Source organism: Erythranthe guttata, chromosome 5 (assembly GCF_056151865.1).
Source record: "Erythranthe guttata isolate IM_541 chromosome 5, IM_541, whole genome shotgun sequence".
Taxonomy (NCBI): domain Eukaryota; kingdom Viridiplantae; phylum Streptophyta; class Magnoliopsida; order Lamiales; family Phrymaceae; genus Erythranthe; species Erythranthe guttata.
This window is the reverse complement of record NC_142537.1, coordinates 3,490,055-3,509,315: the sequence shown is the minus strand read 5'-3', so window position 1 is coordinate 3,509,315 and position 19,261 is coordinate 3,490,055. Positions and strand designations below refer to the sequence as shown.

At 38.6% G+C, this 19,261-nt stretch overlaps 2 protein-coding genes and 1 pseudogene across 3 annotated transcripts; 1 reads left to right on the top strand and 2 right to left on the bottom strand.

The window, feature by feature from the left end:
* On the bottom strand, nt 1–3,234 carry LOC105959967 (uncharacterized; annotated as a pseudogene). Its single transcript, XR_016031366.1, has 5 exons — nt 2,643–3,234; nt 2,128–2,564; nt 1,801–1,994; nt 260–1,749; nt 1–165 (listed from the first exon to the last, which is right to left on the bottom strand). The product of XR_016031366.1 is annotated as an uncharacterized LOC105959967 (transcript).
* A 1,706-nt stretch (nt 3,235–4,940) lies between these two features.
* Nucleotides 4,941–8,900, bottom strand: LOC105966170 (inactive leucine-rich repeat receptor-like serine/threonine-protein kinase At1g60630). Its single transcript, XM_012990733.2, has 2 exons — nt 6,656–8,900; nt 4,941–5,915 (listed from the first exon to the last, which is right to left on the bottom strand). Exons 1-2 carry the CDS (start codon nt 7,950–7,952, stop codon nt 5,263–5,265), a joined length of 1,950 nt encoding a protein of 649 aa, XP_012846187.2. The 5' UTR covers nt 7,953–8,900; the 3' UTR covers nt 4,941–5,262.
* Nucleotides 8,901–11,281: 2,381 nt separating this feature from the next.
* On the top strand, nt 11,282–14,271 carry NCLPP7 (nuclear-encoded CLP protease P7). The gene is made up of 3 exons (XM_012990751.2): nt 11,282–11,708; nt 12,719–13,147; nt 14,023–14,271. The coding sequence occupies exons 1-2, from the start codon at nt 11,369–11,371 to the stop codon at nt 13,135–13,137; spliced, it is 759 nt and encodes a 252-aa protein (XP_012846205.2). The 5' UTR covers nt 11,282–11,368; the 3' UTR covers nt 13,138–13,147; nt 14,023–14,271.
* The last annotated feature ends 4,990 nt before the right edge of the window (nt 14,272–19,261 follow it).

The window sequence follows — 19,261 nt, the reverse complement described above, 5'->3', positions numbered from 1 at the left end:
CAGTAATTACAATACAATCCACGAATAGTATATTATCAGACGAAAACCTTCTCATTCGATCCTGGTTTAAGACCAAGCAACTTCGGCTCCTCCGCAGCAATGTTCTTTTCATTTTCAGGGATGTTTTGGTCATCCTCTTCGCCGTAGAGCGTTTTAGCAATGTACCTTGCAAATGATATATCATATATATATATATATCAACAAGACCATGACAACCATAGAGAATAAAATTAAGTCGCTCGACAAATTGTACACTCACTTGCAATTCGGGTGTTGATCACAGCCAATAAAGTAACCTACACCGAACCTACTAACTTTGAAAACCAATGTCCCTTCATTACAGCTTGGGCAAGTTTTATTCCCATCTTGAAGAGAAGCGAATAAGAAACTGCCAAATGTTTTACCCAACACCTTCTCCACCTGATGGATACTTACCCCGCTAGCACACTCGCAATGCTTGCTAAATCTAGTCCAATAATCTTTCATAAGGCCTTTCCATTCGGTTATTCCAGAAGAAACATTATCGAGTTCAGTCTCCATGTCAGCAGTGAAACTATAATCCGTCACCTCGGAAAAATAATGAGCGAGGAAAGCGGACACCATACGCCCACGAAATTCTGGATGCAGTGTACTGCTTTTGACCGTTACGTAATTTCTATCTTTCAGCACCTTAATAGTGGTTGCATACGTAGAAGGTCTTCCTATACCGAGTTCCTCCAACTTTTTTACCAACGACCCCTCGGAGTAGCGGGTTGGAGGCTGCGTCGAGTGTTGACTGAGCTCTATTTTGGTCAGCGACAATGGCTGCCCGCATTTCAATGCACTCAAGACCTCATGCGCTTCCTCACTACGATGGTTCTCTTCATCCTCGTAAACAGCTTGAAAGCCTTCAAATTCTACTCTCGAGCATGAAGAACGGAAAACAATGGACAGGTTAGCATTCGCGATATCGCATTGTATGTGCTCGATTATAGCAGGTTCCATTTGACATGCAACCGTACGATTCCATATGAGAGTGTATAACTTCAGTGAGTCTTCATCGAGCACCCCAGCAAGCATTGATGGTAGTGTTCGGATATCGGTGGGCCTAATAGCTTCATGAGCCTCCTCAGCATTTTTCACTTTTTTAAAATAATTGCGTTTATTCTTTTCTGCAAAATTTTGGCCCAACTTCTCCACGACGAAGGATTGAATTTCCTTAGTGGCTTCATCCGATAAGTGCAGTCCATCGGTTCTCATGTAAGTTATTAAACCAGCAGCCTTGCCATCGGAGAATTCGACTCCCTCGAAAAGCTTCTGTGCAACTTTCATTGTGTGCGATGCTGCAAACTTCAATTTGTCTGCAGCATCTTGCTGAAGAGACGATGTTATATACGGTATCGGTGGATTTCTCCGACTTTTGCTGGTTTTAGAACTGGTCACCTCAAACTTGGACATGTTAATCTTTTCTTCGATATATTTTGCCTCGTTACTAGAGCTAATTGACAACTGGTTCAGTCTTTTGCAGTCGAAATGAGTCAAATATGAGGCGATAGAACTATTTTTTTACCGAATTTGGATCGTTATTCTGGAACTGAACGTCAATAGACCAATATACCTGAGGTTTGAATTCGTCGATTTCCTTTTCTCTATCACACATAAGAGATAAAGCAGCAGACTGGACACGCCCAGCGGACTGGCATCCGGGTAATTTTCTCAATAATAAAGGGGAAACATTGAACCCAATCAGGTAATCGAGATTGACGTGGACTTGCGATAGAGATTTGGTCAGCGACAATGGCTGCCCGCATTTCAATGCACTCAAGTCCACGTCAATCTCGCGTGAGGCCCGCAGAGCATTTTTAATGGATGATTCGGTTATTTCGTTAAAAACAACACTTGCAACAGGAACATCCTCTCGCAAAGCATCCTGTTGCTTCAACATTTCGAGTATGTGCCAAGCAACAGCCTCTCCTTCACGATCGGGGTCCGATGCAAGAATCAGATTTTCTGCTCTGGAACATTGGAGAAGAGAGATGAGACAATAAACAGAGTACCAACTCGCAAACAAAATCAAGAAAGTGAAATCTAAGTTGAATCTAAAACTTAAAAACCGAGTTAAAATATATCCATATTTTAACTGCATACCCACACAGAGCAACCTTAATACTCTTGAGATGAGACCACACAGCGGAAGGAACTTCCCACACCATACTAAAATCTTTTTCAGGTCGTACAGATCCCGATCTTGCAGCCAAATCTCTAACATGGCCGTAACTCGGTACAACCTCGTACATTTCACCAAGATATGCTTGAATCACTTTTGCCTTTGTGGCAGATTCCACCACTACGACAGATTTAGCAACAGGTGGATACAACTGATTCCAAACTTTTTGGCCTTGAGGCTTAGTTTTATCGATCACCCGTGAATCTTTTGGCTCTGTAAGTTCCTCGTTAGATTTCGGAGAAGAATGTGATTTTGTTTTCGATTTTCCCTTTTTAGTTGAGCTCCTTGCATTGTTCTGGACAATCTCGGTTGAAATATTGCTATCAACCAATTCTGTTGTATTTGAAGTCGAATTAACCTGCATCGCAGTTAGTTAAAATGGTAATAAGTCCGTAACTAAAATTTCAATTAGGCTAGAAGATAGGCAGCTTCTAACCTCTAACGAAATCGGAGTTTTTTGGCTTTTGTTATTCCTAGTCTCCTTCGCTTGAGAAATCTTTCCGGGGTTATTTGGCATGTCTGATGTGTCAACAGAACCAGCACCGGACGACTGATTTTGCATTTTCTTGCTCCTAGATTGCTGCTTCGATTTCGCTTTGCCTTTTGGTATGTGTACATTTTTTTTTCTGACTAAGGATGTCTCATTATCCTCGTTAACTATTTTGAATAAATTGTTCATCTCACTGCTCCGACTTTCTGTCGTAACAATATTAATTTCGGCAATTGCGATTGGCATCTGAGAAAATGATCTGCTACTACTACTACAATAATTTGAGCACATTCCACCACTTAATAATCCGTAATAAGAAGCATTTACGGGCACTTTAAACGCAGAAAAAGAGGGATGCGTATTAGCAAAACTTCTTAGTGGATGAATCTTCTTTTCTGGCTTGTTTCCGAGAGGAAAATTAACAGATTTCTCAACATTTGCAGATAAACACTTTAAAAACATCCGATGATAATTTCTCAATGATCGATTCTGCAACTAAACAGACACAAACGAAAACTAATAAACACAAAATTTAACAACAAAACTACACAGACACAAAAATAATCTTTCGCGACGAGTCTACACCATATAAGAAACAGTAAATTTGTTGATCCACGGCAATAACGGAAACATCGATAAACCCCAAACAGAGTATCAGTCTAAACATGCACTTAAAAAGCAAGTTAGTTACACATTCACAATCAAATCGAACAAAACGACCTCCACGAAAGATCTTCGTGTTTTCATTCCACATTTATCATTTCAGAAAAAAAATTAATTAACAACAGAGTATTAATATACATATATATATCAGGTCATATATATAGAAATTTCTCACAATGAAATGGTTTTGATCAACAACAAAATTGAACTCTGACCTGAAAAACTCGGCCATGTGACCTCGCCATGCCGATAACCTTTTCTCCCACTGCATGCTTGATCAGTACCTGTCGTTCCAAGGTGAACAAAATTCACCTCAAAAGTTCAATTTTAAACACTTTTCGTCCATTCCGTCACCTGTTGGCTGTTCACATCTAACGGAAGATGCTATTTTAGTATCGAAATTAAAATTTTGAAATTTTTTTGGGGCTGAAAAATAATTGGAAATGAGAATGCTCGTCCCATGCATGCAAATACCGCGCGCTTTGCACCCTCCGCATACATGTCACGCTAGCTTCGTTTATGGTACATCATATTCTCTGATCACATACTTCGACGTAATCAATTTTTCTTCGGTATTACTAGTTGATATTGCAGCTCAAAAGCTTACACTTGTAAGATTAACAACTAACAACTTTAGGCAATCTTCTTTGGACGAGCTCAAGAACTCGAAACAATGAGTCACCGAGTCTAGCTGGAGTGAACTCTGTCACATATAACCAGGGTCTAGTTCCTCCTAATTTGGAATCTTTTTTCTTATAAAGAATCTTTTTATAGTGGGTCTTTCAATATTGTATCCGTTTCTATTATGTTTGACTATTCTATAATAATATTGTTTCGTTATTCTGTCTGGTTGAATCCCGATTTTTCTCTACTCTTCTATTCCAACAACCATACAAGTTTGCCTAATTTAGACTCAGCTAAGAGGAATGAGCGATGAAATGACTCGAAAACTTGGTGATGCGGCACCTTATTATGCACACTGCCGTTTTGTATTGGTCTAATTTATACTTCGATGGGCGATAAGAAGAGAGGATTAAAATTCTACATGATTGCAACACTTTTGAATCCAACGGATGCTTACTTGTGGAAAAATCCCGTCACACGATCAATGTAAGATGCTATGTTACTCGTATTTCAATCTCTCTTTATTTTCATTTGCAAAATTTGCATAGAAACAAGATACACGACAAATCCCCTGAACTTAGGCTAAATTACAAAAGTACTCTACTTATTCATAATCACATAAAAAACCTGACGTTTGTTTGAACAATTTCAATATAGGGTAATACTGACTTTAAACAATTTCAGATTTTTTTCTTGAACTCTTCACATATTTAACAGAAGAGTTTATTAGACTTCATACATTCTTTGTAAAAAAACTTGGTCAACAGCTAGTCGGAGGAGGATTACGGATATATGTGTTTTACGTTATTCAACCTAAGTTCAAGGATGTTTTCATAATTTACCCTTTGTGTTCGTAAAGCAATAATAGCAGATCCAACAGATATCGGATTTTGGTTTCGTCGAGCTTTATAAGGTCGACTGTTTTCGACGCACTCTGCAAAAATGTCTCGACATATATAGCTGGAATAACCTCTCGTTTCTTCCTAGAAAACTAAATAAACTGATTTAACAGTTAAACAACATACTACACTCGAAGTTTACACACACACGCACACATCGACATGGATGTGTGTTTTCGACATATCCAGTGTACTTCACTTCATCCTCCTACCTGAACATCTAATAGACCAATGATCTAGCATCATCAAATCTTGAAATTTGATTTAATAGTGAGCAAAAAAAATAACACACACACACACACACACACACACACACACACACATATATATATATATATGTATATATACATATATATATTTATATGAAAAATAATCCCTACTCAGATATTCAAGTGCTCCTCCCTAGGCAAGCTCTGCACAGTATCCGACCACCGCCCCGGAGAATGATCGCTACTAGTATTCGAAGACAAGTGATTCCCCTCCGCCCTAGCTTCTCCGATCATCCTCAGAACCTCCCTAACCGGCGGCCGATTCTCCGGCGAAAGGTTCACGCACTCCATCGCGATATTCAAAAGCGCACCGACTTTCTCCTCCGAAACGGGCTCGTCGCTCGACCCGGTTTCCTCGTCGCGGACGGATCTCACCCATTTAGGTATATCCGGCCCGTGTTCCTGGACCAAATCTTGGAACGGGGTTTTTCCGGTTAGGAGCTCCAGTAGGAGGACTCCGAAGCTGTAGACGTCGGCTTGTTGGGTTAGCGGCCTGCGCGGGTCCCGGCATTCGGGTGCCCGGTAGAAGAGGGAGGAGGCCCCACTGGATTCTTCTTGTGGGTCCGGGTTTCTAAACGGGCTTAGCCCGTAATCGGTTAGGCAGGACTCGAATTCGGGCCCTAAGAGGACGTTTGTGGACTTGAGGTTGCCGTGTGTTAGGCCCGGGTTTTGATGGATGTAGAGCAACCCTGTGGCTAAGTCCTGTGCTATTTTCAGACAGGATGTCCAGTGGAGCGGCTTTGATCCGCCTGTCGTTCTTGATCCTGCACATGCAGTTAAGAAAAAACCGCGTCGTAAGAGTAAATTACAAAAATACCCCTGACTTTAGCTAAATTGCGAAAACCCTCACTTATCCGTTATTTGCATTTAGTACCCCTGTGTTATACTGAATTGCTAAAAAACCTCGTGTTATAACTTATAAATATTAGCAAAAAGAACCCCTGTGATGCATTTTTTTCGGCACACAATCCCCTAAATGGTACATCTTTTCAGGGGTAGTTTGTTAATAAAATTGAATCATACAACCGATTTTGCTAATAATTATAACACGGGAAGTTTTGGGACAATTAGAGTAAATGCAGGGGGGGTGCTAAATGCAATAAAGCCGTAATTTCAGTTCAACGACTTCACTCAAGTTACCTCATTTACGAGTAATCATAAAAGCTAAAACCTCTTCCTATCCGCAAAACGAAAACGACGCCAACGAAAAATTCTATTGTGAATATCAAATCCGAACTATTCATTTTAGTTCCGATTTTAAGGTTTGTGTCTCTTGTTTAATGAGTTAGATCAAAAGTACATTTTACTCGAATGAATAAATCTCTTAACATATGAAGCTAACCGATCCTATCTAAGCAAAATATATAAACCTCGATGATTCTATTATCTAATCTTTTTTTCACAAAATAAAATTGCAGTCTTCTAGAGTTTTTCATGCCAATGTTATATAATTGAATCATGCAAAAGAAAAAAAAAAAAAAATCAAAAGAAACGGCATACGTACCATGCACGAGCGAGAAAAGGCTCCCATTAGGGAAATAATCGTACACGAGCAAGCGCTCCTCCTTCGCCTGAAAATAAGCCCTTAGCGGAACCAAATTAGGATGCCTTAATCCACCGACAATCTCAATGTGCCGCCTAAACTCCTCCATCGTCGGGTACCTAGCATCTTTCAACCTTTTCACAGTTACGATATAACCCGACTCCATCACCGCCTTGTAAGTGCTCCCTACAGTTCCCCTCCCTAAAGTTTCTGCCGATGCCTTCAACAAATCCTCCAAGCTGTAATTCATTCGTTCATCACCGGGTCCCACAAACACCAATTTCCCGAGCCCTTCGCCCCCTTCATCCCAAGAAAACCCCCCTCGTTTATTACCCCCGCCGCCCTCTTCTTCACCACCACTACCTACCCCCCTACTGCCGCCGCTAGCAACTCCGCTAGCGGGGGTCCTTTCCTCCACCACCACCTTTTTCTTTTTTTTAACCGCCTTTCTCGAAAGCATCAAGAGGGCTATAATAATCACACACAACAATGCAAACCCAACAACACTTAAAACAATAATCAATATCAGTTTTTTCTTGTTTTTCTTATGATGTCCTGTTTCTGTTTCCGTTTCCGGACACTGTTTTCGAATTTGTTTGCCGCATAAATCGATGTTAGAAACGAACGAGGATTCGTTGAACTTAAGCAACTGTGGAGTCGAAGGGATTTTTCCGGACAGTGCATTGTTCGACAAATTCAAGAATCTCAAGCTAGTTTGGTTAAAAGGCGGGATAGCACCGGTTAACCGATTGTCTTGCAAATAAAGCATGTACAATCTGCTCAAACTGACGAACGAAGGAGGGATGGGTCCCGCAATTCCGTTACCGGACAAAACCACGACTTTGAGGCGGTGCATGGAGGAGAGGCTGGCCGGAATCTCGCCGGAGAAGTTGTTGTCGTTGAGGAAGAGTGATTTAAGGTTGGCTAGGCCGGAGAGCGGCGGGATTTCGCCGGAGAGCGAGTTCTGCTTGAAGCTCAAAACTCGGAGTTGGTCCAAAAGATTGAGGCTTTGACCGTCCAACGTGCCGGTCAAGTTGAAACCCTCCACCACCAGCTTTGTGACTCTGCCATTGAGGCAGTGTTTGACACCTTGCCAGGTGCAAACATGGCTTCCCGTTGACCATTGAAGCTTGGTCAAAGGGTCAATTGAAGCCCTTAGAGATAACAGAGCCTCTGCATCTCCTGATTTTGCTTGCGGGAGTGTGGTCAACACTAACAAGAATGATGAAAACAAGAAAAACAAAAATGCAGCATCCATTGATGAACTCCCAAAAATAATTAAAATTAAAATTAAAAACAAGAACTTAAAAAAATGGAATCTTGAAGGTAAAAATATGAGCTTGAAATTAGAGTGTATCTAAAGATTTCTTCTTGATTTGGTTCCCATAATTAGCAAAGACTCAATCTTTTGTTAAAATTTAGAAACCCTCTTCATCAACAACTAATAAATTAGAATTAAAAAAAAAAAAAAGAAAAAAAAAAGAGAAACCCTAGACTTTGACTAGATTAAATTTGCTTTACCAGAGAGTTTTCATCAAGAAATAGTACTACTAAAGCAAAGAGACAATAAATGGAAGCTCATCTACTCACTGAGCATTGCACTAATGGTGGTTCGCCCCCTTTTCTGTGAGCTCTCTCTCTCTCTCTCTCTCTCTATTGTTTCTCTCTCTAGAAAAATAAAGAAAAGGTGGGTAATTGGGCATTTCTTGAAATATTTGCAGAGGGACACATGGCTGAAGGCTGGAGATTCACATGCAATGCAAGCCCACTTCCTATTTCAGTTTCTCAAATCTTGAAAAAACATTCAAGACAACTCCAACCAATCAGAACACACCTTTTGCAAAGCTTGCCCTAAATGCTGCTACTATAAGATTTTCTTTCTTATAAGCAGGAAAGAGCGAGTACTGTTGAATAAAACTACATAATAATTCATCCATTATATTAACGTGACAGTTCACATGAGAGAGAGAGAGAGAGGAGAGAGAGAGAGAGATTTTAGTTACCAATAAACAAGAAAGTAGTGAAGAAATTGAAAATTGACAGCAGAAAATGCAATAAATGAATTTAGGTAAGGGGACACGGGGTTTCAGTACCTTTTTTATTGACATGACTAAGCATTTAAGATTGTCTTGAAAAGCATGAAAATTTGTTGTAAGTAATACTATGATCATAATTCATACATACATATATTATGAGAATTTGCACCTCCACTCATTTTCATGCTAGCTACTTATGAGTTATCACAACTCAACCGTGTGATTTTTATTTTTTATTTAGCTACTAGTCGTTATTAAAGTTAAGGGCAAATTACGGTAATTACCCCTGATGTATGACCAAATTACGAAAAATCCTTTTTGTTTGGATAATTACAGCCAACCCCCTTATTTTAAATTTTTCTACATAAAATTTATGTAATTCGGTTATTTACCGAACCAAGTCGTATATTTAGTTCGGTATACGGTATGACATGTTGGTGTACCGAAATTTCAGTTCGGTTTTATTGAATTAACATCCATAAATTTGCCTATGGAGGGGTCTTTTCGTAAGATAATACATAGTTGAGGGGTTGCTGTAATTACCCAAACATGAGGAAATTTTTTATAATTTAACAATAAATCATGGGTGGTCGTAATTTACCCTTAAAGTTATAAAGATTTTAAAATGTATGATCTTATTTTTTTTATTTTTTATTTTTAAGATTAATAAATAATATAACTACTTTTTAAATAGACTACACATGACATACATATACATGATGTTGATATATTACTAATAAATGTTACTAATATTTTATTGATAGAATGTCAAAGACATGTGATTTATTATTGGTCTATGTTTAGCACAATCAAACAACTTTCCTGCGAGTTAAAAAAGGAAAAAAAACATCTTGATGCGGTATCCATCGTAATAATATTTCATAGGGTAAATTACAAACACCCCCTGAGGTATGGTCAAATTACAAAAACCCCCCTCTTGTTTGGATAATTACATCTACCTCCCTCAACTATGATTTTTTCTTAGACCTCCACCTTTATGGTGCCAAATTCAACATAGTCATCTAGATTCCGTGAAATGTGCTCTAATTTGTACTCTTTTTGTGTAAAAAATACAGTTTTCGATGCACCACAAACTGATATATACAAGCTAAAAATCACATATTATGATCATCTTGCTTCATAATGTAGAGTTTGAATGGGATAAAACGGGTACAAAAGTGATAATATTCCATATAATCTCGAAGATTCCACTAAATTTGATGAGTTGAGGGGGGTGGTTGTAATTATCCAAACAAGAGGGGTGTTTTTGTAATTTGACCATACCTCAGGGGGGTGTTTGTAATTTACCCTATTTCATATATTAGATGACTTATTGGTTTGAGCAAGTGAGTCTGTGGTAATTGTTAATTGACCCAACTTCCCAAGTCTAAATCTTATTACCAACGATTGGTAGGTTGAGTTTGTCACACATGGTTAGCCTAATATGACCTGGGTTCGAATCTCATTGTCAACGGTCGCTAGGTCGAGCTAGACACGGCCATGGCCCGGTTCGGGCTGGTTCCGAGCCGATTCATTCCGGTTCGCGGTTCACTTTTTTCGGAACCGGAACCGGCCCGTACTATGCACGGTTTGGCGGGCCGGGTCGGCCCGGCGGTTCACTCCGGTTCCGGGTCGGCCCGTCGGTTCACTCCGGTTCCGGGTTGACCCGCAAATTTATATTTATATATATATATATTTTAAAAAAATACTTAATAGATAAATAAATTAAAATAATTACTTTTAAATAGGAAAAAGACAAAAGAAAATAAATAAAAGGACTTTAACTTAATTTTATAGGAAAACATGCTGTGTGAGGGTATTTATAAGAAAAAATAGGGAGGAGGGGGCAATTCATAGAACCGGACCCGTTCTGGAGACGACGGGTTCCGAGCCGGTTCACCGGTCAACAGTTTGGGCCGGTTCCGGACACCGGCCCATGGCCGTGTCTAGGTCGAACTTGTCATACATGGTTAACTAGTGTGATTTAAGTCGGGATAACATTTTCGGGAATTTTTTTTTTTTTTTGGAAGTGACAAATTAATTCTAATTTCGTTCCAAAAGAATATAAAAAATCGAAAATAAGAATTTTGGAAATTGCATGAAAAAACTTGTTCCAAAATTGAATTTTTTGAAATTCATAATAGTCCAATTTCTAAGATAACCTAATATACAAAATACTTATAAACCTCGTTCGATGACGTAAGTGCAATGTTTTAAATGATTTTTTTGTAATTATTTTTAAAAATTGAAACCGGATCGAAAATCAAAATCTCAAAATTATTTCAATTCAATTAAAAAAAAATCTAAAAAAAAAATCAGAAATTGAAAATTTGAAATTCCAATTGTAACTATTTTTCCAAAATTGAAAAAAAAATTGAATAAAAATTAGCGGAAATCGAAAATTTCATTTTAGTTTCCTGGATACTAGTGGATAGTCATTATTTATAAAATGGGCTTTACTCAATGGTTTTATTTTTATATTATTATTATAATAATGGGCCAGCCCAAAAGTTTATCAACTGAACTTCCGTAAATGCCCCTTCGCTATTGCATTATCATCTAATCGGATTTCCCCCTTTTCCCTGCAAAAAAATTCAATTCCCCAGCGACTGAAATAAAAAAGCCCTAGAATCGAAAAATGATGAGGAGCTTGTTATCTCGGAATCTATGGCGCGAAATCGGCGCCTCCATATCCCCGAATGCAAGAGCTTCTTCTGCTGTTGGCGGCGGCGGCGTCGGCGGCTGTGGAAGAAGGTACTACGGGCTGATTCCGATGGTGATCGAGCACTCCTCGAGAGGGGAGCGTGCTTACGATATATTCTCGAGGCTGCTGAAGGAGAGGATCATCTGCATCAACGGTCCGATTTCCGATGATACTGCTCACGTTGTCGTTGCGCAGCTACTCTTTCTCGAGTCGGAGAATCCGTCGAAGCCCATTCACATGTATCTCAATTCTCCCGGCGGCGCTGTTACTGCTGGTATTTTTTATTTTTTTTAATTCATCCCCCCATTATATTTTTTTCTTGTTTTGTTGTCTTGATTTAATTTTGTAATGTGTTTATGTAACGGTTGAAGGAGATCCAAGGATGGATTGCGTGGACAAATTGTTCGGGTTTTTTCAGGAATTGAAGTGTTAGATGGAATTATATTTAGTTCGTATTCAAATTTTAAATAGATTATTAGCTCAAGTCTAGCTCTGTGAGCATAATTTATGTGTCCAAAATTTAAAGACTGGTTTTTTTTTTTTTTGCATGTATGTTCTCTATCAAAGAATTTCAGAAATTATTTAATGAAGTGCTGAAAACTCTTTCTGCACAAGAATGTAATACTCGACAAGAAACCTGAAATAAAGAAAAAACCCGTTCACTCTGTGTACAATATGACATGTTTGTGAGCTTTATTTGGTTGTTTGAAGTTTCGCCGTATTTTGCTCACTTTCATTATTACTGCATGTTTTATTTTGGAATTAAAGGGAACTTTGCGGATGTATCTAGTGAATTGATATACTTTTTTATCGATGTCACACATTCCAGTTTTGGCATGGTGATTTAAAACCTTGTTATCGACTAACAGAAGTTCTGCTCATTATTTAAATCATAAAAATAGATAATTTTGAAAATTTCCAGCTTTAGTTGAGCATGTGAATAACTGAAGAAAAGCACTCTCCCCAGTTCCCACTAAAAGTTATTTTGTAGCCTAGTTTTTTGGGTAATGAAGATACTGATATGATTTCTTACAACTAAGTTTTAAGATTTTTCTTTGCCTTTTCTTTAATTTTCATCAGGAATTATGTAATTCCTGATAGGCAATCAAAATATAAATTCTATGTATGTTTGACATCTCAATTTCCCATTCTTGAGATTTTATTAAATTTTGGGAGAGAGAGTGTCAAGTTTTTCTAGTTCTTTTTTAAGAATTTCTTGAAGTGTAAATGCGCTACATTCTAGATTTGTCTTTTGTTGTTATTTAACTGAATACTCGTTTGCAGGCCTTGCTATCTACGACACGATGCAGTATATCCGCTCCCCAATTAACACTATATGTTTAGGTCAAGCTGCATCAATGGCTTCTCTCCTATTGGCTGCTGGTGCAAAGGGAGAGAGGCGGTCCCTCCCAAATGCTACGATTATGATTCATCAGCCTTCGGGTGGGTACAGTGGGCAGGCTAAGGATATAAGTATCCACACTAAAGAGATTATTCGTATTTGGGACTCACTGAATGGGCTTTACTGTAAGCACACCGGGCAGTCTCTTGAAGTAATTGAGAAGAATATGGATCGTGATTATTTCATGACTCCTCAAGAGGCAAAGGAATTTGGGATTATAGATGAAATCATGGACGAGAGACCAATGGCCCTTGTGACTGATGCTGTCGCAGATGAAGCCAAAGATAAAGGTTCAAAGTAGAATATTCAATGTAAGAACTCTCGTTTCTACCTATTTTTGGCTTAACTTTATGTCTTTTATCTAGTTCGTAATACAAATGAATAAAAAAGGTACTCTATCTGCCTATTATATCCTACCTTTGAAAGCATGATTGTTTTCTGTTTTTTGTCCTTTCGTTTTACGTAATATGCATCTAACCCCTGTCACTAAGTTAAAATATAAATTAGCTATGGTCAATTAGGCAAAATATGATTGATGTCACAATTAAGGGCTTCGATATACTAACTATGCTCTTCATGTTCCTATCATTACTTTAATACCATTCCTCTTTGTTTCCTTTTCAAGAAAGTTGTGTGATTCAGCTTTTTTCTCTTCGCCGAAATTTGTCAATTTTGATCCTTGAAGGTTTGAAATAATTTTAATGTTAATATATTAAATTCTCAAACAATATATAAATAATTTACTAAACTCACACGAATCACTTGCAAACACACATGTCACTTGCATACAGTTGTCCAGATTTTATTATTTTGAGACTTTTTTTTCTGTCGTCTACTTTCGTTGATTTGGCCTTCCATGATTTCTGTATTTGGTATAATAAGATGTTTGTTGTCACTTCATGTTTTGGGAGAGATGTTTTCTATTTAATAATCAGCCTCCGAAAATTCTGATAAACTACATCCATCTAATTCAATGTCTGACTGTTCGCTTAACAAAACACTTAACATGTGAAATTGGCCTGTAAGTGCTAATAATCTCACATGAAAAGGATCATCACTACGTGTTAGTTTTCTCCTCTGTTTTATGTTTTCACAAGTTTTTCGTCGTTTTTTCTCGCCGTTTTACCGGTGGTTGTTAATATTTACAAGCAACTAATGGAAACTCGTGTTTTACATTTGGATACAGTTAATCTTGCAGTTGCCCGGGGTTTCACTACGAACCCGTGTTCTGAAGGTGGAGCTGAAATACATGAAGCAATTTTTCGGCTTTTAATCTTGCAGTTGATCTCTAGTCATCATATAACTATCGGTTGAAACACGAGAAACACTTTTCGCCTTGTCTCTGTTCTTCAATTTTTCATTCAAGCAAAAAACTATTATGCGAGCTTTGAACGTGAAGCAATTTTTTGGGTTTTAACATAATAATATTGCTGGAGATACTGAGAGGAGTTGTAGTCTCGGGGAAAATTCGGAAATAAGGAGAAAATCGAAAAAAGAGGCGAAGTTCAGAAACAAGATTTACTATTAGCATTTGCTTAACAAATCCAAAATCAATCAACAGTTTATCATATTCTGATTAACAACATATATAGTCTTCCTTATAGAAATCTATTATGATGTTTGTTTTATTTATAAATTGAAAAATAAAAATAAAAAAACTGAATGTGCTTGTAAATTCATTAAAACTTTTATGGTTTTATTTATTGTATTAGTTAAAGTAAATATTGTTTTGTGACGATTCTATTTTTCTTTGAGAGTTTCAAGTAAATCGTTACAAGCAGTGTTTCGAAATCCGAACCAGCCGGTTGAATCGTTAAACCACGAACCATTGCCTACTCTGGTTCGGTTTGACTGGTTGTAGTATCAGAACTCGAGTGAAAATCAGGATTTGGTTTTTTGGCCTAAAATTGTGTTTTTTCAATAAAAATAAAATGGCCAAAATGACGTTTTTTATTGCCCAGTTGAACAAAAAATCAACAATTTTTTTTTTAAATTGGAAGAAATGTTATTTTTTGTTATAATTTCTATAATATTTGAAATGATTCGGTGTGATATGTGTGTTTTGATATGTTGTGTGTAAAAGAAAATAAGTTTGATTTATATTTTTAATGTGTGTGAAAGAATATATGTTTTATTTACGAAATTTAGGGTTTCATTAGAGGGTGAAAAATCTTAGGTATTCAGCCAGCTTCCATGGACAGAATATCCGATTTGCCGGAAGGAATCTTGCAGAGAATACTGTATTTTCTGTCCCAAGAAGAGGTTGTTCGAACATCTGTCTTGTCCAAATCATGGCGCTACATGTTAAGTGTATATTTTTACACTTTATCGTATCTTTTTATTTGAGCTTTTGGTGTGTTTTCACGATAATTGGTGCTTAAAAAGTTGATTTATTGTATTTTAGGTACAAATTGAAGAATTGGAAAAGTATGGGGTCAAAACTGCAATTTTGGAGAAAATATGGGCCAAAAGTGAAAAAAGCAGAATTCTGGAGAATAGACCGCGCGGCCGTGCGGATTTTAGGCATAAATCTCACACGGCCGTCCGGATGGGCGAGTTGGCGCAGTGAAGGAATCTTAATTGTACAAGGAAACTGCCTTCTTCCCCAAGTTTTTCACCCTATATAAGACCAAGCCAAGCACACAATTAGGGAGCCCTTTTTACGAAATTTCAAGAGCCTCAAAGCAATAAAAAAGACGAAGAATTCGAAGACTCCAAGCAAATATTTATCGTCTATGATTTATTTTATTTGCGTTTTTGATTTAATCATGAGTAGCTAAACTACTTATTTCTAGGATTTTATTTGGAACCCTATGTGGGATTTATGAACCCTTTTCTATGATTTTATGCAAGTTTTAATTCCGGATTATTTCTTCTACTTGTTTTATTAAGTGCATGAACTTGATCAACTTATGTGCTTTTATGTTATTGTTAATCGCATGAATCGGAAGATCGGGTTAATAATTAGAACTGTGGTAGAAGAGCCTTTGTGGTATTAACATAGGAATATAGTTAATCTCTTAGGTAGCCATTATTGAGATTTGTGCTTAATGCTGTGTTCTAGAATTAATTGCATAGGAATATAGTAATTGAATCTAGAGTATTAGAATCGTAATACACGCGGAAGCGGGTTATGATTATTTTAGCATCTCAGGTTAATAATCCGGGTTAATTGCTTGCATAATTGAAGGAATTGGGGGATTAATAATCACATAGGGGGAAGAATAAAATCCTAGGCTTGTTTTATCTGATTAAATCTTCGTTTTAATTGCTTTCTTGTTTTTGTCGTTTTAATTGCTTTAGTTTAATTTAGTTTATTAATCATCTTTCGACTGTGTAGGGTACGGTGGGCTTGATAATAATTGGTAGAATTTAGCGTCTAGGGTTAGATAATTAAATTTTCCCTGTGGGTTCGATATCCGGACTTAATTGTCCACTATATTACTTGTACGATACGTGCACTTGCGTGTAGGTTTTCGGCCAACAAGTTTTTGGCGCCGTTGCCGGGGAAAATTTTAATTATTTATTTTATTCTAGCTCTAGATTTGAACAATTTTCACGATTCACCCATTTAATTTTTGTTTTATTTTATTTTTGTTTTAGGTACGGTGTATGCCTAGGAGACTCGATCTTGCTAGAGAACCGTTTGATCCCGAAATCGAACGCACTTTTCGAGCCGCTAGGAGACTTCAACGCGAAAATAATAGAATGGAGGACGAAGAACGCAGACGCGCAGAGGGTAATTTACTCAATGCCAACGGAAACCAAGTCCAAGACCCACCCCTTCAACTTCCATTACAGCCAGCAGCTAGGCCACGGGCACTTCAAGACTACATAATCCCGACTCATGACGGATTCCGCCCGAGCATCCAATATCCACCCATTGAGGCGCACAATTTTGAGATCAAGCAAGGCCTCTTGACGATGCTCCAAAATAACGGGTTATTTAGTGGATTGGCAGGTGAAGATCCCCATCTTCACATTGTCAATTTTCTAGATACCTGTAACTCCCACCGTCAAAACGGCGTTTCCCAAGAGGCGCTTCAATTAATTCTCTTCAAGCACTCCCTACAAGGAAGAGCTCGCCAATGGTTGATGTCCCAAGCCCCCCACTCTATCTCGTCGTGGTCTCAACTCCTCAACCTCTTCATGACAGTTTACAGCTCACCCGAGAAGGACGAGAGAATCCGACGAGAAATTCACAATTTTGTCCAAGAGCAAGGCGAGCAATTATACGAGGCATGGGAGAGATTTAAAACTCTTTTGCGGCAGTGTCCAACACATGGAGTCGAACAATGGCGGCAAATCCACATCTTCTATCAAGGGATTAATGAGAATGCACGAACGGTCTTAGATGCATCAACCGGGGGAAATTTTATGAGTCAATCGATACCGGATGCTTTCATCATGTTGGATCAAATTGCTCAAAATCGGTTTGCCAAGTCAAGCGAGAGGACGGTTAGTGGAGCTAAGAAAATTCCCGGAGTGTTGGAGTTAGATGCAATTACGGCCCTTCAAGCTCAAGTGACCCAAATTGCTCAACAAAATCAACTCCTACTACAACACATCAAAGCAAGTCCACCACAAAAAGTCCAAGCAATCGATTCTCCATGTTGTGAAATTTGCGGTGGAAATCACTACACGCTCCAATGCCAACAAGATGTGGAGTCGCTCAACTACGTCAACAATGCGCCTCGCCAATTCCAAAATCAAGGGTGGAGATCACAAGGGCAATATGGAGGAAATCAACAAGGCCAAGGATATCAAAGACCTCAAGGCCAATTCCAAAATCAAGCCCCTCCTCAACAAAGCTATCAAGGCAACAATCCACCGGCCCAAAAATCAAGCACGGATGAGATATTGGCCCAATTCATGACCGCTACCCAAGCCTCGTTGCGAAATTTGGAGAACCAAGTCGCTCAATTAGCTTTGAATCGAGAGAACCGCCCGCAAGGAGCATTGCCGTCAAACACGGAGGACCCAAGAAAAAGACAAAACGAGCAAGTACAAGCGGTGAGTTTACGTAACGGACGACAATTGGAAGAAGCCCCTAGAAAAGAGACAAATAGTGGAAAAACAAAGGCAACCGACGCAGCGGAAGAGGGCACAAACGTTCCGAGCGAAACTTTGAAGGCAACGGTCACACCGGCTCCACCCATTCCATACCCGCAAAGGTTCCAACCGCCAAAGTTGAATGCCGAATACCAAAGCTTTGTTGACAAGATGAAGGAAATCCGTATCAACATCCCTCTCATCGAAGCACTCCAACAAATGCCAAAGTGGGTGAAGTTTGTCAAAGAACTCGTAACAAAGGGACGAAAATTGCAAGGAAACGAGATGATTCAACTCACCGAACAGTGTAGTGCAATCCTTACGAGACCTCTCCCTCAAAAACTAGGCGACCCAGGTAAGTTTACTATCCCTTGTACAATAGGAGATAAATTTTTTCGATCACTCATTGATTTAGGGGCTAGCATCAACCTTATGCCTTTTTCTACATATAAGAGTCTTGGGTTGGGTGAAATTGAACCAACGGCTATAACACTCCAATTAGCCGATAGGTCTCTAGTCTACCCAAAGGGGGTTTTAGAAGATGTCTTAGTGAAGGTTGACGAATTTATTCTTCCTGCTGATTTTGTGATTCTTGATATGGATGAAGATAGAGAAATTCCAATTATTTTGGGAAGGCCGTTTTTAGCTACTTCACGTACTGTTATTGATTGTGCTAGTGGGGATCTCACCATGACGGTGCATGACCAAACTATTAAATTTAATGTTTTTAATGCAATTAAGCGGCCGCACAATTCTAATGAGTGTTTCTCTATCGATTTAGTGGAGTCTTGTTCTTTTGAAAATTTTGATTCGTTACACTTGGATTCTTTGGAGGCATCTTTGGTTGTAGGTAACGACTGTGGAGATGAAAGAGTGGAGGAGCAAATTTGTTGGTTAGATTCCGGTGATTTTCTCACCCGGCAAAAGTTTGAAAGTTTGGATTTGGCCACCCTTACCACCCCCAAGGCATTCAAAACATCATTGGAGGAACCACCGCAGCTTGAGATGAAAGAATTACCCGGACACCTCAAATATGCCTACCTCGGTAAGAATGACACTTTGCCGGTAATTATCTCACAATCTCTATCTACTTTGCAGGAACAAAGGTTATTGGACGTACTGCGGGAACACAAGACGGCGCTTGGATGGAAAATTGCGGATATCAAGGGAATTAGCCCTTCATTATGTATGCACAAAATCATCTTAGATGATCAACAACATCCGTCAGTCGAACACCAAAGGCGTCTCAACCCCATCATGAAAGAGGTAGTCAAGAAGGAAATTCTCAAGTGGCTCGACGCAGGTATTATTTATCCGATTTCTTATAGCGCATGGGTAAGCCCCGTTCAATGTGTTCCTAAGAAAGGAGGTAT